Source organism: Brienomyrus brachyistius, chromosome 17, assembly GCF_023856365.1.
Source record: "Brienomyrus brachyistius isolate T26 chromosome 17, BBRACH_0.4, whole genome shotgun sequence".
In the NCBI taxonomy this organism is placed as follows: domain Eukaryota; kingdom Metazoa; phylum Chordata; class Actinopteri; order Osteoglossiformes; family Mormyridae; genus Brienomyrus; species Brienomyrus brachyistius.
In genome coordinates, this window is record NC_064549.1 from 18,331,091 (window position 1) to 18,351,418 (window position 20,328).

Consider the following 20,328-nt stretch of genomic DNA (forward strand, 5'->3'; position numbering starts at 1 on the left):
TGTTTTTAGTAATTTATAAACGCATAACAAACGCATAACAAATAACACTGTAAACATGGCTATGAATATTTATCAAAAGCCATAACACATTACAGTATGTGTATTATGTATTATGAAGATCTCATCTATAATGCACTATGGATGCATTTAGATTGCATTGTAATGGTTGGTAAAAATATTAAGGATGCTTTGTTCCGCATTATGAAGTTACCCACCTATACTGTAGATGAGAGCTTCATAAGGCAGAGCAACAAGGTTGTGCATTTTTATACATGTTTATGTTTTATGAATGCATGATAAAAAACACAGCCTTAGGTGAAGTGTAACCTAAAATTTCTATTTATTCTTTTAACAACCACACCACACTTCATAAACGTGACTTTTAAAAGCAGCTTTGCTTAGCATGTATAACATTGAGGACCACAGACGGTCTGGTAGTGCATTTCATGTGCTGTGGTGTGCACACTTTCAATGAAGTATGAATCAGCCCTGAGCCGCATTTGTGATGCAGAAAGCAGACAAGAGGGCAGAAGCAGGACGATTGGCTAAAAAGTTGGGGGCATTCACTCGTATTTTAAGACAATTTGCCAATATCGAGGTCAGAAGACATTATCGAGGTTTAGTCCTCATGTCATGAGATAAGTTGATAATTTAATTATCATGACAGATCTATGTATAAACACTCCATACACAAAGACTTGCTGCTTTTACATGTTTTCAACACCAATTCAATGAAGGGCATATCTCTTATGAACAAATTAATTTCTGCATACCATCACCTCGGTCTTCAGGACACAAAACATCACAAACACAAAATCAACTAAATGGAGAAAGCACCACAGACATAAGATTTTTACACTTTCTTGCTTAACACACATTCTAATGTAATCTGTAAAATGAGCAGTGGTCACTAAATTATGCATTTCGCTATTCATGGTGTTGACCTGGTTAGGTTCAAGAATTACTTAAATATGGACCTTTAACATGCAGAATAAGGATGAAAGAACCACAAAAAAAATACATGTACACAACAGCTCCATTACGAGACTAGTGAGAACAAATACCAAAGGCCTGTATCACAAAACTGAATTTTAGGATTAGTGAGATAACTTGTTAGATTTAAGATTTTTTTACGGGGGTTTCTGAAGGAAAAAAAATCTGAATCCACACTATTATTATCACTAGCATCGACAAAAAATCTTGTGCATCCACACTATGTAAAAGGCAAATGACGTAGCCTGTGATGCATCTTAGCCTACACTGGGCATGTGCACTTGCCAACTTCATATTTTGTATGTGGTAGCTTGAGGAAAACACGTCATTTGCAAATTCTGTCCAACCAATTTTCTTCGATAAATTCAAGAAGCGGCACAGAATATTTTCAATTTATTACAAATCAAAGTCTAAATAAGTTCAGTTTTTCTAAAGGCTTGATTGTTGATTAAATCTTAAACATAGCCGTGTGTTTAAAGTAAATGCACATATTTTATTTAGCAAGCGCAAATTATCACAGTACTGTAGTGTCACAAACACAAAGTGGTACATAAAAGAAGCTATGTAGGTTACCAATGCCCACTGCCTGTCATTTTCCTATATGTACCGGCGTGAATACAAGACTGCTTTTCCAGAAAAAAAAAAAAAACAAAAACGGTAGTTATCTTATTTGATGGTAAGAATTTAACAACACCAGATGGGGTAAAATTATACGCCTCCTGGCTAAAGGTAGTGACATACTTCAAACGTAACTGACGTCAATTCAGCAATACAATGTTGTAGGAACAGTTATCCGATACCAGTCGATAACTGCCTGACAAAATGCAACACCGTGGAATTGGTAAGTGCCGGCATGCTTTGTACTGCACCATGCTTATCTTTAAATGGTGTAAATTAGGGCTGTGCAATAGGATAACATATACCAGATGATGAAATAAAAATGTCTATCATTTCATATTATGCTCTATCGTTTATTTGATGGTGTTGCAAAATACATTGTTTATAGCAACATTTTCTCATGATTTGGATGACAGTTTGCAATGTTACACACCACTACATGGGATGTGGGACTTGTTATTATTGGATTTTATTATTTATAACCCACAGAAGATAATCCATAAATATGTTCCATGCTCCACAAATATTTAACTATCCACAAATATATATTTATAACTGTGTAAAACATCTACAAAAATACAGAGTGATTTGTTCACTTGAAAGGTGTTTTGCACATTTGTGACTCCCCTTCTATTTATTTGCAGATGTTTGCCCAGTTCGTGCAGTTACGGAGCCCCTAAGAGGTCAGGGTGGGGAAAATATTTTTTAAATACTTTTGCATTCCCTCCCAATAGTTTTGTAATCCCACTACACTTGCCACCTGCTGCAAGGTGATGGCATGGTTAAACCTAAATAAGACATTTCTTGTAAAGTGTGCTTTAACCATTAAACTATGGGGGACAATGTACACCACATAACTTTAATATTATGTATTTATATATGCATTTATTAATAATTGCACTGTGTCCATTCACCGCCAGTGACCTTAAGCAAAACAAGTGCACTCACACAAACATTGAAATATATTACAAACACTGAACGATATTACAGCTGGAAAACTGCATATAAAGCTAACTTTACTATGGTTTTGGAGTTAAGGTTTAACCTCAAATCTGGTTTTTAGAATATTTCAGAAGAGATATGCATATCCCCACACGTATCATCAAGTGAGAATACCAGGAAGGTATACTTGAATGTGGGTTCGGGTATAAACCTTAATCTGACACTAAAGTTAGTTTTAGATTCTTTTTCCGGTTGTAATATCTTTCAACAAAAGCAAGCAACAACCCTCAATTTTCCAGATTTCTTTATTTTTTCATTTACATTTCAATGTTTGTGTGTGCACTTCACCTTCATAGCAAAGCTGTCTCATTTACAGTAACATGATGTGCATTGTCCACCACTGTTTAACACTTAAAGCACATTTAACTGCACGATTGTATTGTTTAGGTTTATACTTGTTAGTTCATTAATTCTATCCTTTTGTATTTCAAATGGAAAGTAACAGAAAAGTATTACGTGGGAAAGCAAAACTACTGAGAGGGAAACGACGTCAAAAAAAAATTTCCTACCCTGACCTCTTAAGGGCTCCGTATACCGGAGCAGAGCTGTAGAAAAAGAAAAGAAATTCACAAAAGCATCACTATTCACAAATATGCATTTTTTTGTGTTGTGTAAAAATAATATAGACAAAAATAAGGAGCAATTTTTACATGTGAAAAGGGTTTTGCATAGTTGTGGATCACTTCCTGTCTATTTGTGGATCATGTTACATTTGTGATTTCCCTCCTATTTATTTGTGGATTTTGGTGCGATCTGATCTGTAGAAAAAAATCTGAAATATATTACTATTAATAAGAAAATTACATGCCAATATATGGTTCAATGAGGGAGTATCTTTATTCTTGCTATGCATGCGCGGTCACATTTAGAATACATGAGACTTATCAATGTTCATTTTGTATGGCTGTTCGTATGCATTAGTGCTAATTTACAATTTGCCCTTGTGTACCAGCGATTCATATGTACACATCAAGGACTTGTTCTATGCACATTTTTATAATGGTCTTGTCTGCCATGGTTAAAAAATATTTCTTGAGTTATGTTGACAAGACCAAGTATCTGAGGCTGCCCTTCTCTTTGACATGTTTCAGTTTTGGGGCAATTTTTCTCAAAATTTGATGACATACAAATTTTCAACCATACAATCCGTCTCCAAATTTTGAAAAAGATCTATCAAATTCTTTTAGACTAACTTTAACAAAACAATGTATTTTCTATAGCCTCCATTTCTTTCATTTCTACATTGGCTGGCTGCTTCATTTACGAAGGAATTTGTTTCAAAATGAAAACGGCGTAGATCTTCATCCATGTTCCTGTAAACCAGTAATAAGATATATCAAATAATTTTTGACTTATTGCATTCACAGACCAAATGTCTGCAGTGACTATATGGTGTTGCTTCAGTTTTGCTTCAAGCAGTTTGAGAACCTTCGCAAAAATTTTAAGTTATGCTAACAAGATCAAGTGTCAAAACTGCCTGTTCTTTAACATAACTATGCAACACTGTTTCAACTTTAGTGAAATCTGTCTCAAAATTGAAAGAGCTTCATTTTTGGTACCCATAGAATTTGTCTTCAAAGTCTGAAAAAGTTTTTTCTAATATGTTTTGAGTTATCGCGCCAACAACAAAATGTGTGTGATGCCTGATTGGTTCCAAAGCCATACGTATTCCCCTTCCAGGGAATACAATAAAGTGACAATTCACATACATAAAAAACCCACAAAGAGTCTTAAAAATACACTCTAAGAAAAATCACGAAAAAGCCAGACAAGGAAGCACCAATCTTTCTTCAGTGGTCAAAACCATCTTCGAAAACACCCTTCATCCAGGCAACATGAAAATTGCAGTTATGAATGAAAAACAAGCATTTAATTCAGATTTATAACAAAGTACAAAACAACAGAGTGAGATGTGTAGCAACTAGGGGTGGGGAAAAATATCAATTTTACAATTAATCACAATCCTGGTTTTGATGATTCAATATTGATTCACAATATCCTAAGATCAATCTAGTTCATTTAACCATTTTCTCTGTGTCTGAAAATTTTCCATGCATCCGTCCTTTTATCGTATAGGTGGTGCTACTTTTTCCTCACACCGACAGAAGGGTTGCAATAGTAGTGTGCAATCACCTTGTGCTGCCATCTTGGTGTATTGGTGTATTGATGATTGGAGTTATGATAATGGAGTACTCCAACCATACAAATGCAAGCTAGTCACGTTAAGTAGAGCCTTATTCTCACACCTGTCATTTTCATTGAACTACTTAGAGTGATGCAAAATAGCGTTACGCTGACATGACAGCAAAATAAAAAAAACAATATAAAAGCAAACAATATAAGGAAAAAACTGAGTATTGGATGTGACCTGTCATTTATGAGAATATTGATCATAATTATATAATATAATTACTTGGTTTTTTTTTTCAAACATCGGAGTAACACTGAAACAAATGAAAGTGACTGAAAACCTGTACATATAAGTAATATATTTCTGGCTGGGTACAATAACGGCAGAGGGGAAAGTGTGGATGAAATATTTCAGTGTATTCACGGTTAAGTAGAAGAATAACTTTCATACTTTTGGCACATATCTAAGTTAAAGCATTTCTAAGTTTTAGACTTGCCTATTGTTATTCTCAGATATACTTTTCAGTCAGAAGTCATATTTTTGTGATTTGAAAGAACAAATTTACGAACGAGAGGAGCTTGTTTGGAAGAGACAATTTGGTTTTGTTCTTAAAGAACGATACCAGTGTGTTCCTCACATAAAGATTTTGGTATACAAGCCTTTGGCCTGTCTTTAGTGGTTTTCAAAACTTGTTTCCAGTGATTCTACATGTACATGTTTGTGTTCCATTTAGAACATTTTAAAACAATATAGAAAGCTACTATGCAGTACTCTGTATCTCATTCATATCAGACTGACATTGAACCAAAACTGAATCAAAACTGATTGAACTGAATCGTTAGCTGGTGAATTGAAGTTGAATTGGAGCATCTGTGCCATTACCCAGCCCTAGTAACAAGACAGCAATGGTTAAAAAAGGTCCTGAATGAAAGTTATGGTTGTGGTCCAAAGTTTGGTACAAGTGTTTCTAGATTTTTGTATTCATACAGTACAAACGCCCTAAAAGACTGACAGGCCACCCACACATGCACAACTCCTACTGATTTTTACTAAGGACCAGTTTGCCCAATGATCTCACAAGCAGCTGTAGGGGGAAAAACTGACTTGTATGTGAATGACTGTGAGCCATAATATTTAAATTGGTTCATTTTAAAACACATTATGTATCTATTAGTAAGTAGACATTCGACAGCACACCCATAAGATTGCACCACCTTACTTTGCAGACAGTTTTACAAAAGCCACTTTGTTATGAGAACAAGCAGTCTAGTAGCAAGCTCCAAAAACCTATATTCTTTCAAGCAATCAGTGACAACTCAATTGCACAACTGTCCGGAAATAGTACATCCCTAAAGCTTATAAAACTAAACATGGATCATCAGAAAGAAGAGGGCTCAGAATAAAATCTGCACCTTACAATAATCTAGAAGACAGCAGATCAAACCACATTTACTTTGAAAGATGGTCACAAGTTGTTTCATCTGCTCGTAATTTTCTGTCTTCAAAAGAAAGTGCACACCAGAAACAATAACAAGTAATTCTGTATTTCAATTACAATTTGAATCTTGTTTTTAAATGGGGGCTTTAAATTCTACCAATATTCTGAAAACTGAGAAGTCCAATTATGCAAACATATCAACTTTTTGCAAGTGTAAAAAGGAAATATTAAAGTTAACCAAATTAGTGTATACAGCCAGTTAAAGCATTTTTTGCATTAGCTATGACGCAAAAACTTTGTGCTAAGCCATGACAACCTGCTTTTCCACTTCAGTTTGATCTGTTTTGGTATAATTAATACTGCATCATGGCTGTTTTTTTCTAACAGCATCTGGTTTTCTAAAGTGTAAGGCTCAGAAAGCACCATAGCAATTTACCATTTTAATTAAGCTAGTCCATCACCTTCCTGTCTTTTTCCCCATTTTAAACTATGTCATCATCTTACAGGAAGACATCTTTAAGCAGATTCCTGAAAATACTTGATAAATAAATCCAGGTTCTATACCTGTAAACTTATTTTTATGTGAACAAACATTATGTGGAAAAATTATATGTAACAGATTTTACATTTATTTTTACAAGACAATTTTATGTCTAACTAATTGTATTATGCATCAGAGCTGCATTGTGGATAGTGCCACTATTTTTCAAATTGCAAAGTCAACATCACTACATACATTCCTGTTTTTATACCGCCTCCCAAGTTAACAATGCATGGCACAAAAGGAAGTTGCCCTTTAAGCATTACTCTGTCATTCAGATAATCACCAAAATCCAAAGCCGTTACCTGAAACATCTGATGCATCTTTCACTTAAATCAATTCCAAAATGAGAGGTAATTATAAATATAATGTGCACAGGAGACTCCCTTCAGACCAGAACTATGACCTATACCAGGGGTGGACAATCTTAACCCGGAAGCGTCACTGTCTATGAGGGTTTTCACGGCAACTCCCTAATTAGAGGACTGATTGGCTGAAGAGTCCTCACACCTGGGTTTGAACAGCTGACCTAAAGGTTATCCCAAAAGCCCACATACACACTGGCCCTTTGTGGACAAGATTGGCCACCCCTGATCTACACCAACACCCAGGTGACCACCTGCATTTGTACTACTTACTCAACAGCACAGAAAACACCGGTGTCAGAATACTACACACAGCAGAGATTTCTAAAGAACTTTACTGCTGTTCATTATGGAGTTTAATATAATTACACCTTTGGGAAATTTTCTCTACATATAATCCCAAAAGCAATAACTTAAAATCCAATACTCTCATAGGAATCTAGAGCTAAAAATTAGTGTTCTGACTTAGTATACTGCTTATGAACTGAACATGAAATCAGTTATAGTTCAGGATAGACACTACAGTCCAAAAAAAAGTCATGCTAGATTGGAAGTGGAAAAACTCTTCTGAAATCAGGAAAAACAAGGCCTGAAAAGACCTTATGAAATACATGAAGAACACCTCACCTTTGTTAATTATCAACCATTAAATAGTAATGGGGAATTGGCGGCTGATATCATTTGGAGAAAAAGTAGGAAGAATATTAAAGGTAACTGGCTAGATTACATTGTAACAGCATCTTTCTAACAGAAGGCATAGTGAACTGATTAAGCCCATCCATCTTATAACCAGTTCTCTCATTAGGACCACATAGGGGTCTGAAGCCTATCTTAGACAAGACAAGGTTGGGGAAGACCCAGTACAAAATACCAGTGCATCACAGGGCACGTACTAGGAGCAATTTTGTCACACCACACAGCGTAACTGCATGTTCAACTGTGCAAAGAAACCGGAGTACTAGGAGGTTATCTGTGTGACATAGTGAGAACATGCAAACTACACACTTGCAGAGAGGTCAGATCTGAACCCCAACCTGGCAGGTGTAGGCAATAATGCTACCCTCCGAGCCACCAGGCCACCCTAAATTTAAGAGTAGCTTTTATTATTTACATCTAGAAATATTTCCTCAACCTTGAACAAACAAAAGCTGTGGTCAGAGTTTATGCAAGGTGTTTCGCCATATGGGTCTGCAGAGGGTGGTGCTCAAGGAAAAGCACTGAAACCTGCACCTTAAAATAAAGGGATGACGAAACCCATGCAAACTGCGAATGCTAGTCAACCCAACTAATGTGAATAAATATTAAGTTGCTAGTCCTAAATAGTTTGGCTGTAAAAAAGGAAAGAAAAACTATAATGTTACCCCAAGATAGGGTAATATTGGGATAAAGACATAATATGATGACATTTTTTAAATACAACAGTTGAATATAGATTAATTTTGTTTATATAATCAAAAAAAATCAAATTTTACATATATCTCACACACACACACACACACACACACACACACACACACACGCGACAGAGACAGACAGACACACACACACACACACTAAATAGCAATGGTGTTATTTTTCCAAGATCGAAAACATGACACTAATCCTAAATCCATAGGAAGGTATACAGATGTTGGATTATACAACAGTGAAACATAACTAGGCCTCCACCTCGACGTCAAGAATACAACTTCTAGTTAGCCATGTCTTTTCACACGAAATACCAGCAGCTTGTTGCTTACTCAAACGCCACACTTCCGGGTTGTACAGGCGGCACTGCAAATATTACCCAATAATTGCTCAAAATTATTGGGTAATATAATAAGCCAAACGATTTCCACTTTACACAGCATAGAAATTGCGGCGCCTTCCGTGAAATGCCCCAAGAGTACCCATTTTGAGTTCTAAAAAAAACGTTTTTTTCCCATCGAATGCAGATTACTACGATACACACAGGAAGCAAATGGATCTGTATTTTCATATATTATCCTGTACTGGTGGTATATGGATCTATGGGTAATGTTAGCTAGATAGATATTACTCCATCTGTTGGCTAATGCTGCCGCGAATGCCAAAGCCTAGGAGCATTACAGAGGGTCCGCACCGTAAGGATGTCTGCTTAGCAGCAACTTGCTATCGATTTTAGCTAGCAGGCTAGCTTAAAACCCAACCCCCCACCTTCGCAGACAATAACGGTAGCTAGCCAAACGACTTCACTAGCGATCCGATCTGTACTTCGTGCATGCACTGCGGAACCGTGGAGCCATTATATCTCGGAGTGTCAAAAAAACACGTAAAAGGTCAAGGTTTTTAATTCATACTTACAAAATTCCTGAACAGGAGGTACAGACGAAGGAGCCCACCGTCATGTTGGCATAAGTTGGGCCGCGCTGGTCGCAGTCAAAGCACTTTCTGTTGGGAGGTAAGCTCGTCATTTCCCGGAGCATCTTCAGGTGCTTCTCCTCCTGCTTTCGCTTCGCGCTCGCCGCCATAGCCTGGGCCGGGAACTGTCGAGAGGAACAGAATAACACCCAGGGAGGGAAGGGAAACTGACAAGTCGTGTGGTGCTGGTGGTCGCAGTGGCGACGGGGATACTAGAAATGAGGGGGGGGAGACGGAACAAGGTAGCCGAATGAAGAACGGAGTGAACCGAGCCTAAACCGGAATTCGCTGTGCTCTCCGGTTTCCACGAACAAGGAATCGAAGCGCGGTAGTCAAGAGAAGGGACGCGCGCGACCCGCCCGCCCGCGCGCGCCTGCCACGCGTTACTAGCGCCACCCAGACAGCAATAGACGCTCTTTGCTGCACTGTGGAGCGAAACTGAACCGCTGCAGGAAGCTGTTTTAGTTAAATCCACGGTCTTAGACAACTGCACTTTCTGCACAAATACACTATTTATTTATTAATTGCCATGTTTTTGTTCTTATGTTACCCTGTCTAGTCTTGTATTACACTGTTTGTTTTATTCCCCACGTAACTCCCTCCCTCCAACTGTGGCAGACGGATTTCACTGTATTACCCGAATCCATGCGACAATAAAAACTAGAATTCGTAAGCAAAAACATGAAAGATTAAAAACAGCCCCTAATATAAAATAGCCCCGTTATATTTTTCCTTCTTGAAATCCAAGCAATGTCACTAATTGAAACTGTTATCATTAAATATACAGTATACTAAACACGGTTAATGTAAATTGTTCCATATTTTTCACTTAAATTTACTCGAATGTAAATTTATAAGCCGTTATACTTCAGGGAACACCCATGAAAGACCGCACCTGGATTAAAGTAATCTAAACTCATTCTTTAACGTTAAAAAAGCTTGAAATCTTTGCCTTTTATTTCTACATTTCACAGTTCGGGTTAAACAACGCACATGTAGTTGAGATTGACCAGGTGAACTTAATCACAAAATGTCTTTCAACATCAGATAGAACGAATTTAAATAAAAACTATTAAAATCTCCAATGAGTCATTACACCCAGATATACAAATACCGCATCTCCTGTCTATTTCCAGTTTTGGTGCGACGACCCTTTGGGAAGCAGAATCCTTAAAGGGAATGTGATTTTATGGGTAGTCTTACTCTCAGACACTGAGAACCCCCTCGTCAAAGTTAGTCGCAAGGAAATATATGCAGCAGACGCTGTATGTGCAGCAGATGCCACTGTGGTCATTTCGATGACATTTAAATGAGAGAGATAAAAATCTGGTTGTCCGTCTCATTACAGCAGGTGACACCTAAAAATATAATTTATAACTGAAAGCTTTCACTAGTTTCAAAATAAAGCATAAATATTTTTTTTCCTGCTTGGACAAATTTATTGTTGCAGGATGTAGTAAATGTGTATAAAACAGAAGCATAACAAATGGAATTTGTCATTATACATTTTTATTGTTCACAAGCACTTTTGAATTATAATCCAACAATTCTGTAATATAAGAATCCAAATTTATCTTCAAAAGATCTTGAGGTGTGTTACCCATCTCCCAAGTGTACAAAGTAATTGAGTTTATCTCCATCCTTCCCAGCCCACAGAATAATTTGTATTTTGATTGGCATGGTGGACAGTGTGATTACAGATCATCTATGGGTTTTTGCTTATGTGTATGGCAAACGGGGAAGATTGTTCCAGAAGGGCTGAGAAGTCCCAGGGTTTCCGGTTCTCAGTGTATCCATACAGCTTTCTCAGTGCTACACGTGCTGCCTCTTCTTCTGCAGCCAGAATGGTCTCTCCTGGAGCTTCGGCGAGTAGTTTCTTATCACTGAATTAACAAAAAACGACAACCAAATTATACAGAATACATTATATAGCAAACATAGTTAAACAAACCAAATTTCAGCTTACCTGTAGAGTCCCACAAAATAGAGGGGCAGCACTGTGCTGGCGCCAGCCGATCTGGTAAGACGGGGTTCGGGGAGGGGCAGGTTTCTGCAGGACATTTCCTCCACCAGCATCCCCATGGGGTTCACTACTGGCCACAGCTCAAACAGGTCCTTCCCTATCAACTGTGTGGTCAGAAAGTCCTGAGCATAAAAATGGAAACACAGGATAAGTAAAGCTCAACCAATTATAACACAGAGACAGACACCACTTCAAACAGTACTCTCAAATACATATTTTCAAGCATAATATGTAATTAATCATATTTCAGACAGTCACCAAGGTGGAGTAAAATAATAAATGCAACTTTCAAAACATGCTGAATTGATTGTTACTTGCAGTCCTTTAAAAACATACTCTGAGAAAAAATGCTGCTCTCTCTGGTCCACTGCTCTCCTGAAGTGCTCCAACTACAGCAAAGAATGTGTCATGCAGGATGTTTTCAGGTACAGGGAATTGACCGCTCAGTGTCAACTCCTCAATAGCAAGATTGCGTGCTACATGGCACACAACTTCAGGACAGCTAAGGTGGCCCACCACAGCTGCAACAGCCTGGTCTGGGAGGCTTGTGAAGTTGCTTCTGCACCAGTCAGTCAGGAAAGCCATAGTGAAGTTCAGTCCCTGTACATGGAGCTGTGCATTATCCTTCAAGTTCAGCGCCGCCGTTTGATTGTCCAGCTCCAACAAGCGTCTTCGCTCCTCCTCAGCTCTCACATAGCAAGGATTCACAAGTGCTAATTTCAGGAGTTCCAATAAGAAATTCTCCTGAAGCCTGCTGCTAAATGCTTGAATTTCTGCATGATAATCCCAGTTTGGTTGATGAGAACTACAGAACAAAAAAAAGTTAAAATTATTCTGTGAGTCATTTGAACTCATATTAGTCACACCAGTTAGAAGCAGTACATGGAAAAACATGTCAAAATGTTTGAAGTGAATAGAACAACTAGAAACACAAGCAATCAGTTACAAAGCATTTAAAAGTAAAAAAAACAGTATAAGTATGTCATAACATACATATTGCACACTAATATTATATTATTATTGCATTTTAACTATAAGCTATATTCAGTTGCCTGAAAAAAATAACACATATAAACTGCATTTACAAAATAATTTATTTTTAAAACCAATGGGTCATTCCTTTCAACCAATGCGTTATCATTTTTGATTTTGATAAAATTTGGCATGTGATTTACACGTGCCTTCCAGAGCTCATAAATGTTTTTTTATAAAAAAAAAATCCATTTGAGATATGTCCTTTTTACAGAGGGAGTTGCAAAAAAAATACGATTCAGTGTTTTCTTATGAGTTATAACTTTTTTGCTGTTACATAACTCTACTATAACTTTTTGTAAGGCGCAAAAAGAGTCATTTTTCATGTTATGTCCAAATTAAGCATTTGCACATCTAAGTTTCTTTTCTAAAGTCAAAACTGCATTTTTTGCTACCATTGGTCATTGATAAAAACAAAGTGCTTGGAGTAACAAGTCATTTGTGTAGAATACAATACTCATGTATGAGTAGTACTTGTATTTAAAACACTGACCTGATTTTTGGTCCCCTTCATAAGATACACACCATAAGATCACTAAAACCACATACAAATCTTACTCGTTTTTAATCTGGTTCTTTCGTAACAATAGCCTGAAGTGTGTCTAGAGTGTATAATGTGTTTTGGGAGACTTTTCAGAGAATTTCTCCTCAGTATTGCAAAATGAAGTCTAGGCATACCACTAGTCAGGTTCGCAGGCCACGTTACACCCATTTATTGTCTAGTACAAAGGTTGGCAACTTTTTTAAAGCAAAGAGCCATTTTATCCTGAATGTCTGACACAAGGTTTACAAAGAGCCATAATGGACAGAGAAGAGGGCCTGAGATACGATTTTTAATGCGATATCGGTATATATGCATTTCACACAAAAACAAAATCTCTCTCAGTTTTAAAAGACTCGGACGCATAACAGCACAAAGGTAACTAATATTACAATACTGTTCAGTTTTATAGCGACGTCAGAACTTCATTTGCTCTTGGCTTCTCTTGGTTTTGTCTTAATAAACTAAAGTTAGCTTCACTGTCTGCTTCATCCCAGATTAGTTTGTGAGAGTTTTATTGCATTGTCTGCGCCTCGTTGCAATTTTCTGTTGTACTGTATCATGACTGATCTCATAATTTCTTATATATATTTGTTAATTTTATGATTGTAATGGCTAGAAAGGCAAAGCTAACAATTGTACAAAGGACTCAAATTGAAATTTTGAGTAAAGAAGCATTCTCTCATTGCCAAATAGCCAGAAAGCAAAGACTGAGAGCAGCTGGACTGCATGATTGAGTTGGTTCCAGGAAACCTTTACTTTGTGGGATTAACAAGGAAAAGAGACTAGTATAGGCTAAACAACACAAACACTGGAGTATTCAGGACTGGGAGCAGGTCCTGTGGATGATCAAAAGTCGATCCATAGGACGAGTTGGACTGTATTACAAAGGTAAGAGAGGAACAGCATTTAGATTCTCTTGTATGTTGTGAACATATAGGGAATTGACAATAAAAACCTATTTGATTTGATTTGAAATGAGATGGAACTGTTTGCATGCTTGAAAAGGTGCTGGGATGGTTTGGAAAAGTTATTTAAAAAACTTTCCAGAAAGGATGCTGTGAAAATGTGCCGCTGTGATGAAGGCAAGGGGTGGTTATTTTGATTAAACTAGTACTTGAGCACTCACATTCATTAAATTGCATTGACATTGCACAGTAAATTGTTACATTGCGCTTGAAAACCACTCAGTTACATTTAAGAATTTCTAATATTTTCTTGTAATAAAAGTTTGAAAAAACAATGTATTGTTATTTAAAAAAAATAAAAAATCATAGGGTGGGCCCAAACTTCTGGCCTGTAGTGTATACACAGTGGTACCTTGGTTTGCGAGCATAACTCGTTCCGGAAATGTGCTTGTAATCCAAAGCACTTGTATATCAAAGCAAATTTTCCCATATGAATTAACGGAAACTCAGATGATTCGTTCCACAACCCAAACAAATTAATATAAAAATGATTAATATAAAATATAAAGTAAAAATACATAAAACAAATTAACATGCTTAATTTCTGGTGTGAGGGAGACGAGAGAGAGGAGAAGAGCAGGGTTATTGTGTAGGACGACTTTCATTATGACTAACGGAATCACTGCTATCTGTTGGCTCACTGGAATCTTTTTCTTTTTGTGCGACTTTAACAAGGATCCTATCCAATGACAGCTGCTTTTGTCTCATTTTCGATTTTGTGGAAATGTGACATTGCATTGTCGTTAAACAGATTCATCGCTAGCACTGTTATGGCTTTTTCGGATGGTGCTTTTCTACTAAATTTGGACTATATGAGCGAGGGACGCCGACTGAGACTAAGCATGGGAGATGATTACCCACAATCCCGCAGCGAGAGAGTGAGAAGAACCATCGGCTCAGTTGTGATCACTTAACACTAGGCAGACAAAGCGTATACATAATACTCATATTGCAAGACCTCACTCGTTTATCAAGTTAAAATTTATTTTAAATTTTGATAAAATTTTATCAAATGTCTTGAAAAACACTCACAGACCAAGTTACTAGGCCTGTCACGATAAGACATTTTGCTGGACGATAAATTGTCCCAGGAATTATTGCGATAAACAATAATATTTTCGTTGTGAAACCATTTTCAACTGATGTAATGATAATGGCATATTAATGCAGGTACACACTTTCAATGATCAATAAACTTTAATTTCTGAAGAACATCTAACACTGGGACTGAAATAAATTTTTAATATCCAAAATAAATAAACAAAACCAAAACAATAAGTAAAATGGGCTCTCAGTCTCTGTTAACAAAAAATGCACTTGAATAAAAACCAAACACAACCAAAAACAATAAATAAAATGTATTATGAAGTCTCTGTAAACAAAATCACCTTTAAAATATTAAAATTAGGCTCAGACAGGTAAAACAGGCAAAACTGCCAGTTAGTACTTTTTGTTTACAAAGGTCCTAACTAATAACAAAACACTCCATATGAATAAAAGCAGGTGCCTCAACAGGCCATATGCAAATCCGTAGCTACTTTAGTCTGGCAAATTCCGAGCAAGAAATACCAACATGTTGACTTTGTGTGGCTTAAGGCAGGATCTCTCAGGAGTAGCAATCTGTCCAGCTGTACTACGTCCTCAAAATACAATCGAGTTTTTAAGTTTCCACGCACACCTCTGGGAAATTCGGCAAATCCAACATATTTATATTCAAATTTCATATAATTTAATGCCACATTTTACTTTCCTGCTTATAGTGAACACGTCTGCCTGGGCGAAATTGATAATTATGATCAGATGATCATCATAACCCATTTTTTCTTCTTCATGTCTCAGTCTAACACCAGCCACAAAGTTGAATGAATAAGACTCCCCTTCGTATCCGTGGATGTAAGACAAGTCAAAAGCGATGTACGTCGTTGATCATAAGTTTGGGCAAGTCCTGTAAACTGCATATATAAACCAATGTCATTTTTCACAGACCGGAAATGAGCGAGCCGCATTTCCATGAACGCGGAAGCTGATGTGCAAAGAGCCCACTGACATGAGAGTTCATGCCTCACTACTAGTGATGTGTCAACCGCAAATGAGACTGCTCTTTGAGCCGACTCTTTTTAGTGAACGATGGGAGCCGGCTCCTGTTCAAGAACCATTTTATTGATGTTTATAGAATTGTCCGGGTTTTTGAGCTGCCTAAACATTAAGGATGACAGTGGCCGGAACACGTTGTCTTAAGAAAAAGCCCGCCCTCGAGACGGCGTCTTATTTATAACAAGCTCAAATCAGGTCACTCTAATCAGCATCAGGTTAAACGAAGAGAGGGGCCGTTTTTTTTTAAAAGGGCCGCTTAGGAGCCAAAAAAGCTGAGCCAAATGAGCCGGTTTGCTAAAAAGAGCCGATATTCCCATGTGGTAGAGTGAGACACGAGGAAAACAAACAAGGATGCAAATGAAAACTATCACGGCTGGAAAAATTATCGACCTCATTTTAATTATTGTGTAATTAATTGATTTATCGTTTATCGCGACTGGCCTACAAGTTACTCGCAATCCAAGGTTTTACTTTATTATATAGCATGCTCCTTATCTTTTATTATGAATCTGCATGTTACTGAGACCCATTTGCTACACGCACAGAGTGTAAAGACAAAACATACACCATAAAAGAGATCACAGGCCTGCATCAAACAATCATTCTATCATATGGAACAGTTAACAGTTATTTTTAGGTAAGTTATGTTTAGTTGTGAAACTGTAACCTAAACAGGGTTACACTTATTTTATATAATGAAATCCTTATGATTCTATAATAATTTAAAAATCTTTCTTAGGTGGCATCCGCTCATGATGCATCTAGCCATATAAGAGATCTAGCTCCTGCTGCAGAGAACATACCCCTCACCATGACACTTACCCCTCTAAATTTTACTGACTTCACACACTTTTGGTGGAGTTTTTCCACTCAAGCAATTCAACGCTACACATGTTTCCCATCTGAAACAACTAAATTAACCTTGTTTCATCACTGAAACGAGCTTTGGACCAGTTCTTTTCTGTCCACGCAAGATGCTACTCAGTAAATACTTAGACTAGCCCTTTCATTGTTCTTGCTGATGAGTGGCTTGGTTACCGCGGAGTGGGCTTTCAGTTCAGGTGACGAAACCCTGTCAAGATGAATTCTTGCCCTGTCCAGCACCGATCTGCCAAGCAATTACAGCTGCGTTGTTGAACTGATTCCCTGATAATCTTCCCAACATCCTGTTGTCTCATGTGATCTTCTTACGTGGGCAACTGACTGTTTCTGGGACTTGATTGAAAGTTTCTTTGTACAGTTTCAATACTCAAGGAATGATGTGCTTAGAATGACTAACTTTTCTCTTAATGTCTGAAAGGGTCATCCTATCAGCCTTCATCTGAACAACCTGATGTCATAGGGTTTCGGTCACCTTGGAGAAGCTCACCATCTTGCAAAATGCCTACCAATGTTGCCAAATAACCTGGGATAGCCAGATATTTCAAGATACTTCAAATGAGAACCAAAAACTGTCAAGTATAACAAATTGTTTGGTAATTTTCATCGCAGACCTTCAAATTTCTTGTTTAAACTATTTTGTGATGGATGATAGTTTTCATTGATGAAATATGATTACAATATATATCTTCTTCTGTTCATGTTAGAATAACTTTGAATTTGGTTAAGCACCGACTTTGTAAATTACAAAAATGTCACTCATTTTCAAATTTTGATCACTACTGTATTTTGGTTGCAGTACTGCTGCCAAAACTTCACTTACTAGCTAGACTTTGCTTGAGGTAAGACAAGTGTAACATCTGTGAAATCTGTGAAAAACTAGATACAGTGGAAATTGCATAAAATGATCACAATTCATCATAAAGCTTGGGACAGAATCAATCCTGTACAAATACATGTATATGTGTATGATCACATGTGTGTATGCTACATATATATATATATATATATATTTGTAACATTATTATTATTTTTTATTGTTGTTGATATTATTGTTGTTATAATTTGTTATTGTTGTCATTACTGTTTTGTTGTTTGATGTCCTTTTAATGAGTGTTTTATGTGTTATGGTTGCTTGTATTTTGCATTCCCTTATACTTTGTTTTCTCCATCCCACCTTTATTATTATTTCTATTTACTTTTTTTTTCTTTCTCCATGGTGATTAATGTCTGTTATTGTTATAATTGCTGTTTCTGCGTCCCCCCCCTTTTTTGTTTGTATAATCACAGTATTAGGGCGGGTGAGTTCGGAGTGGCCACACTAGAATTAAATATCTTTACACTGTAACTTTAATTTAAAATGAAGCTGTCCTCCGAAGAGGGGTGGTGGTGGTGGGCAGTAGGAAAAAAAAGGAGGAAAAAATAAATAAATAAAAATCCTGCACAAATACTATATAAATAATTTGCTTATAGTAATCAAGGAGTCTGTTTACAGTGTTCATTTTGGGTCTTTTTTAACAAGGCAACATATGGAAAAAATTAAAACTGTGGTAATTCTTTTTTTACCTTTACCTCGCCTTACTTTACCTTGCAGTACCCTGTCTGCTTATGGCTACCCACCTGAGGCTAATGTGGTGTGCACGGAGAACATGACGGTGAAAATTTCAATTTAAGTACAGACTCATCAAAGCTTAGGATCCGCCAAAAAACGAGCCAACTAGATACAGCAGCAAAACTACAATAAGAGCTTTGAGACAATGTAACTTTGTGAAAATGTGCTGTATAAATGAAATTAAATTGAATATTATGTACAGTACTGTACTGCTTTATAGCACATTTGAATTATACAGGCGCTCCTCTACTTACGAACGAGTTACGTTCTGAACAGTGATTTTGTCAATAAAATTAAGTAAATAGCAAAACTGTTTTATTACATTTTATCCATGTAATAAATACATAAATGTCAATTAGATGGTAATGTGCCTGAGACATAAATTAGAAAATTGGATATAATAATCATCCACAAGGGCATTGCTAAAGATTTTGGGCCCCATGTAACCATATCATAATGCCCACCCCCCAAGACCAATGCAATTATTTTCCAAATTGTTTGGTGGGATCCCTTGGATGGAATCATCCTAACTGCCCCCCGTTATGGCACCCCTTATCATCCGTATATAGTGATCAACTTCAGTTTCACCCAGACTGACGTGATCGCTGTAAGTGGTTTCCAATGCATTTTCACTGGGACATTATGATTGAATAAGCATTAATAGTAGTTAAGCCATTTTGATGCATGCTATGTTCCAAAATGTGATATGTACAATACCAATGTGAAATATAAATATAATTTAATCATATTTTTTGTTTATTTTGTATTGCTTTAAAGTGGTAACGCACATGCCGAAAAATGTCTGTGACCTATTACATTAACTGATGCATACAGCGCCTGATTCAGGATCGACACCTCACCTGTACCTGACAAAGATCCCCTCTCTCTGATTCTGATTTAACCCCTGTCTAAAAGGAATGCCAAATTTTTAGCAAAATCAAAAAGATTATCATTATGCAAAACACTTATGTTTGTAATATTTGTTGAATTAAAGCTGCATGTCCCAATATAAATTAACCAGTTATTTAGTTTACTAAACTCTCTATACTCCCAGCAGGGGAAAATCGCTCTGCCATTTTATACATATTTATACAGACATACCATTTACTAAGGATAAACGACAGCTCAGACAAAATGAGAGCTACCACTGGCCTCGACTTCCTCGGCCTTAGCACTACTTTACCGTGGTCTAGGTGGTGGTGGTCCATCTAACTTCTTTTTTCTTTCCATCAAAAGCGTGTATGCCCTCATCCATCGGGGTTTCTTTCTAATTTGTGTGTAAAGAATGTTCCGGCTAAAACGCTGAAGGTGAATTCCGAGTGCATTTGCACCACGACTTACAAGGTACCCAGACGCCATGACGGACTCACTAATAGGTGCACCTAGATAAACGTTCCGTGTAGGTTTTTAGCCATAGTGTAATGAGTTCCGCGGAATCTGGTCAGGAAAACGACGATTAACATTGAAACAATGTACAGCACTGAATAATTATAAATATACTAATTAAAAAGTAAACTAACATATGTCATTTTTGACAGCAATATATCTTAGAATTTCCCTGACATCTACGAAATTTTATTAGATCATTCAATGTATGCTAAGTTTAACAAAAAATATACAAATTAAAACAGATGAACAAAGAACAAATTAAGTTGTATTAACAGTGGTTCAGAATATTGGAATTCACCATTAGACAATTACTGATATGGTAA

The 20,328-nt window shown here is 36.8% G+C and overlaps 2 protein-coding genes across 16 annotated transcripts in view; both read right to left on the reverse strand.

Moving 5' to 3' along the window:
- Positions 1 to 9,867, reverse strand: part of agfg1a (ArfGAP with FG repeats 1a) — a 53,935-nt gene extending 44,068 nt beyond the window's left edge. For 3 of the 15 annotated variants that reach the window (XM_048982385.1, XM_048982384.1, XM_048982394.1), the window contains exon 1: positions 9,411 to 9,867. In XM_048982385.1, coding sequence (XP_048838342.1) covers positions 9,411 to 9,577 — 167 coding nt within the window. In that variant the 5' untranslated portion in view covers positions 9,578 to 9,867. The remainder of the gene's footprint in view (positions 1 to 9,410) is intronic. The other 12 variants (XM_048982387.1, XM_048982383.1, XM_048982396.1 and 9 more) reach the window with 7 other exon arrangements.
- Positions 9,868 to 10,959: 1,092 nt separating this feature from the next.
- Positions 10,960 to 20,023, reverse strand: mrpl44 (mitochondrial ribosomal protein L44). The gene is made up of 4 exons (XM_048982414.1): positions 19,800 to 20,023; positions 11,827 to 12,295; positions 11,434 to 11,612; positions 10,960 to 11,350 (listed from the first exon to the last, which is right to left on the reverse strand). The coding sequence occupies exons 1-4, from the start codon at positions 19,973 to 19,975 to the stop codon at positions 11,173 to 11,175; spliced, it is 1,002 nt and encodes a 333-aa protein (XP_048838371.1). The 5' UTR covers positions 19,976 to 20,023; the 3' UTR covers positions 10,960 to 11,172.
- Positions 20,024 to 20,328: the final 305 nt, after the last annotated feature.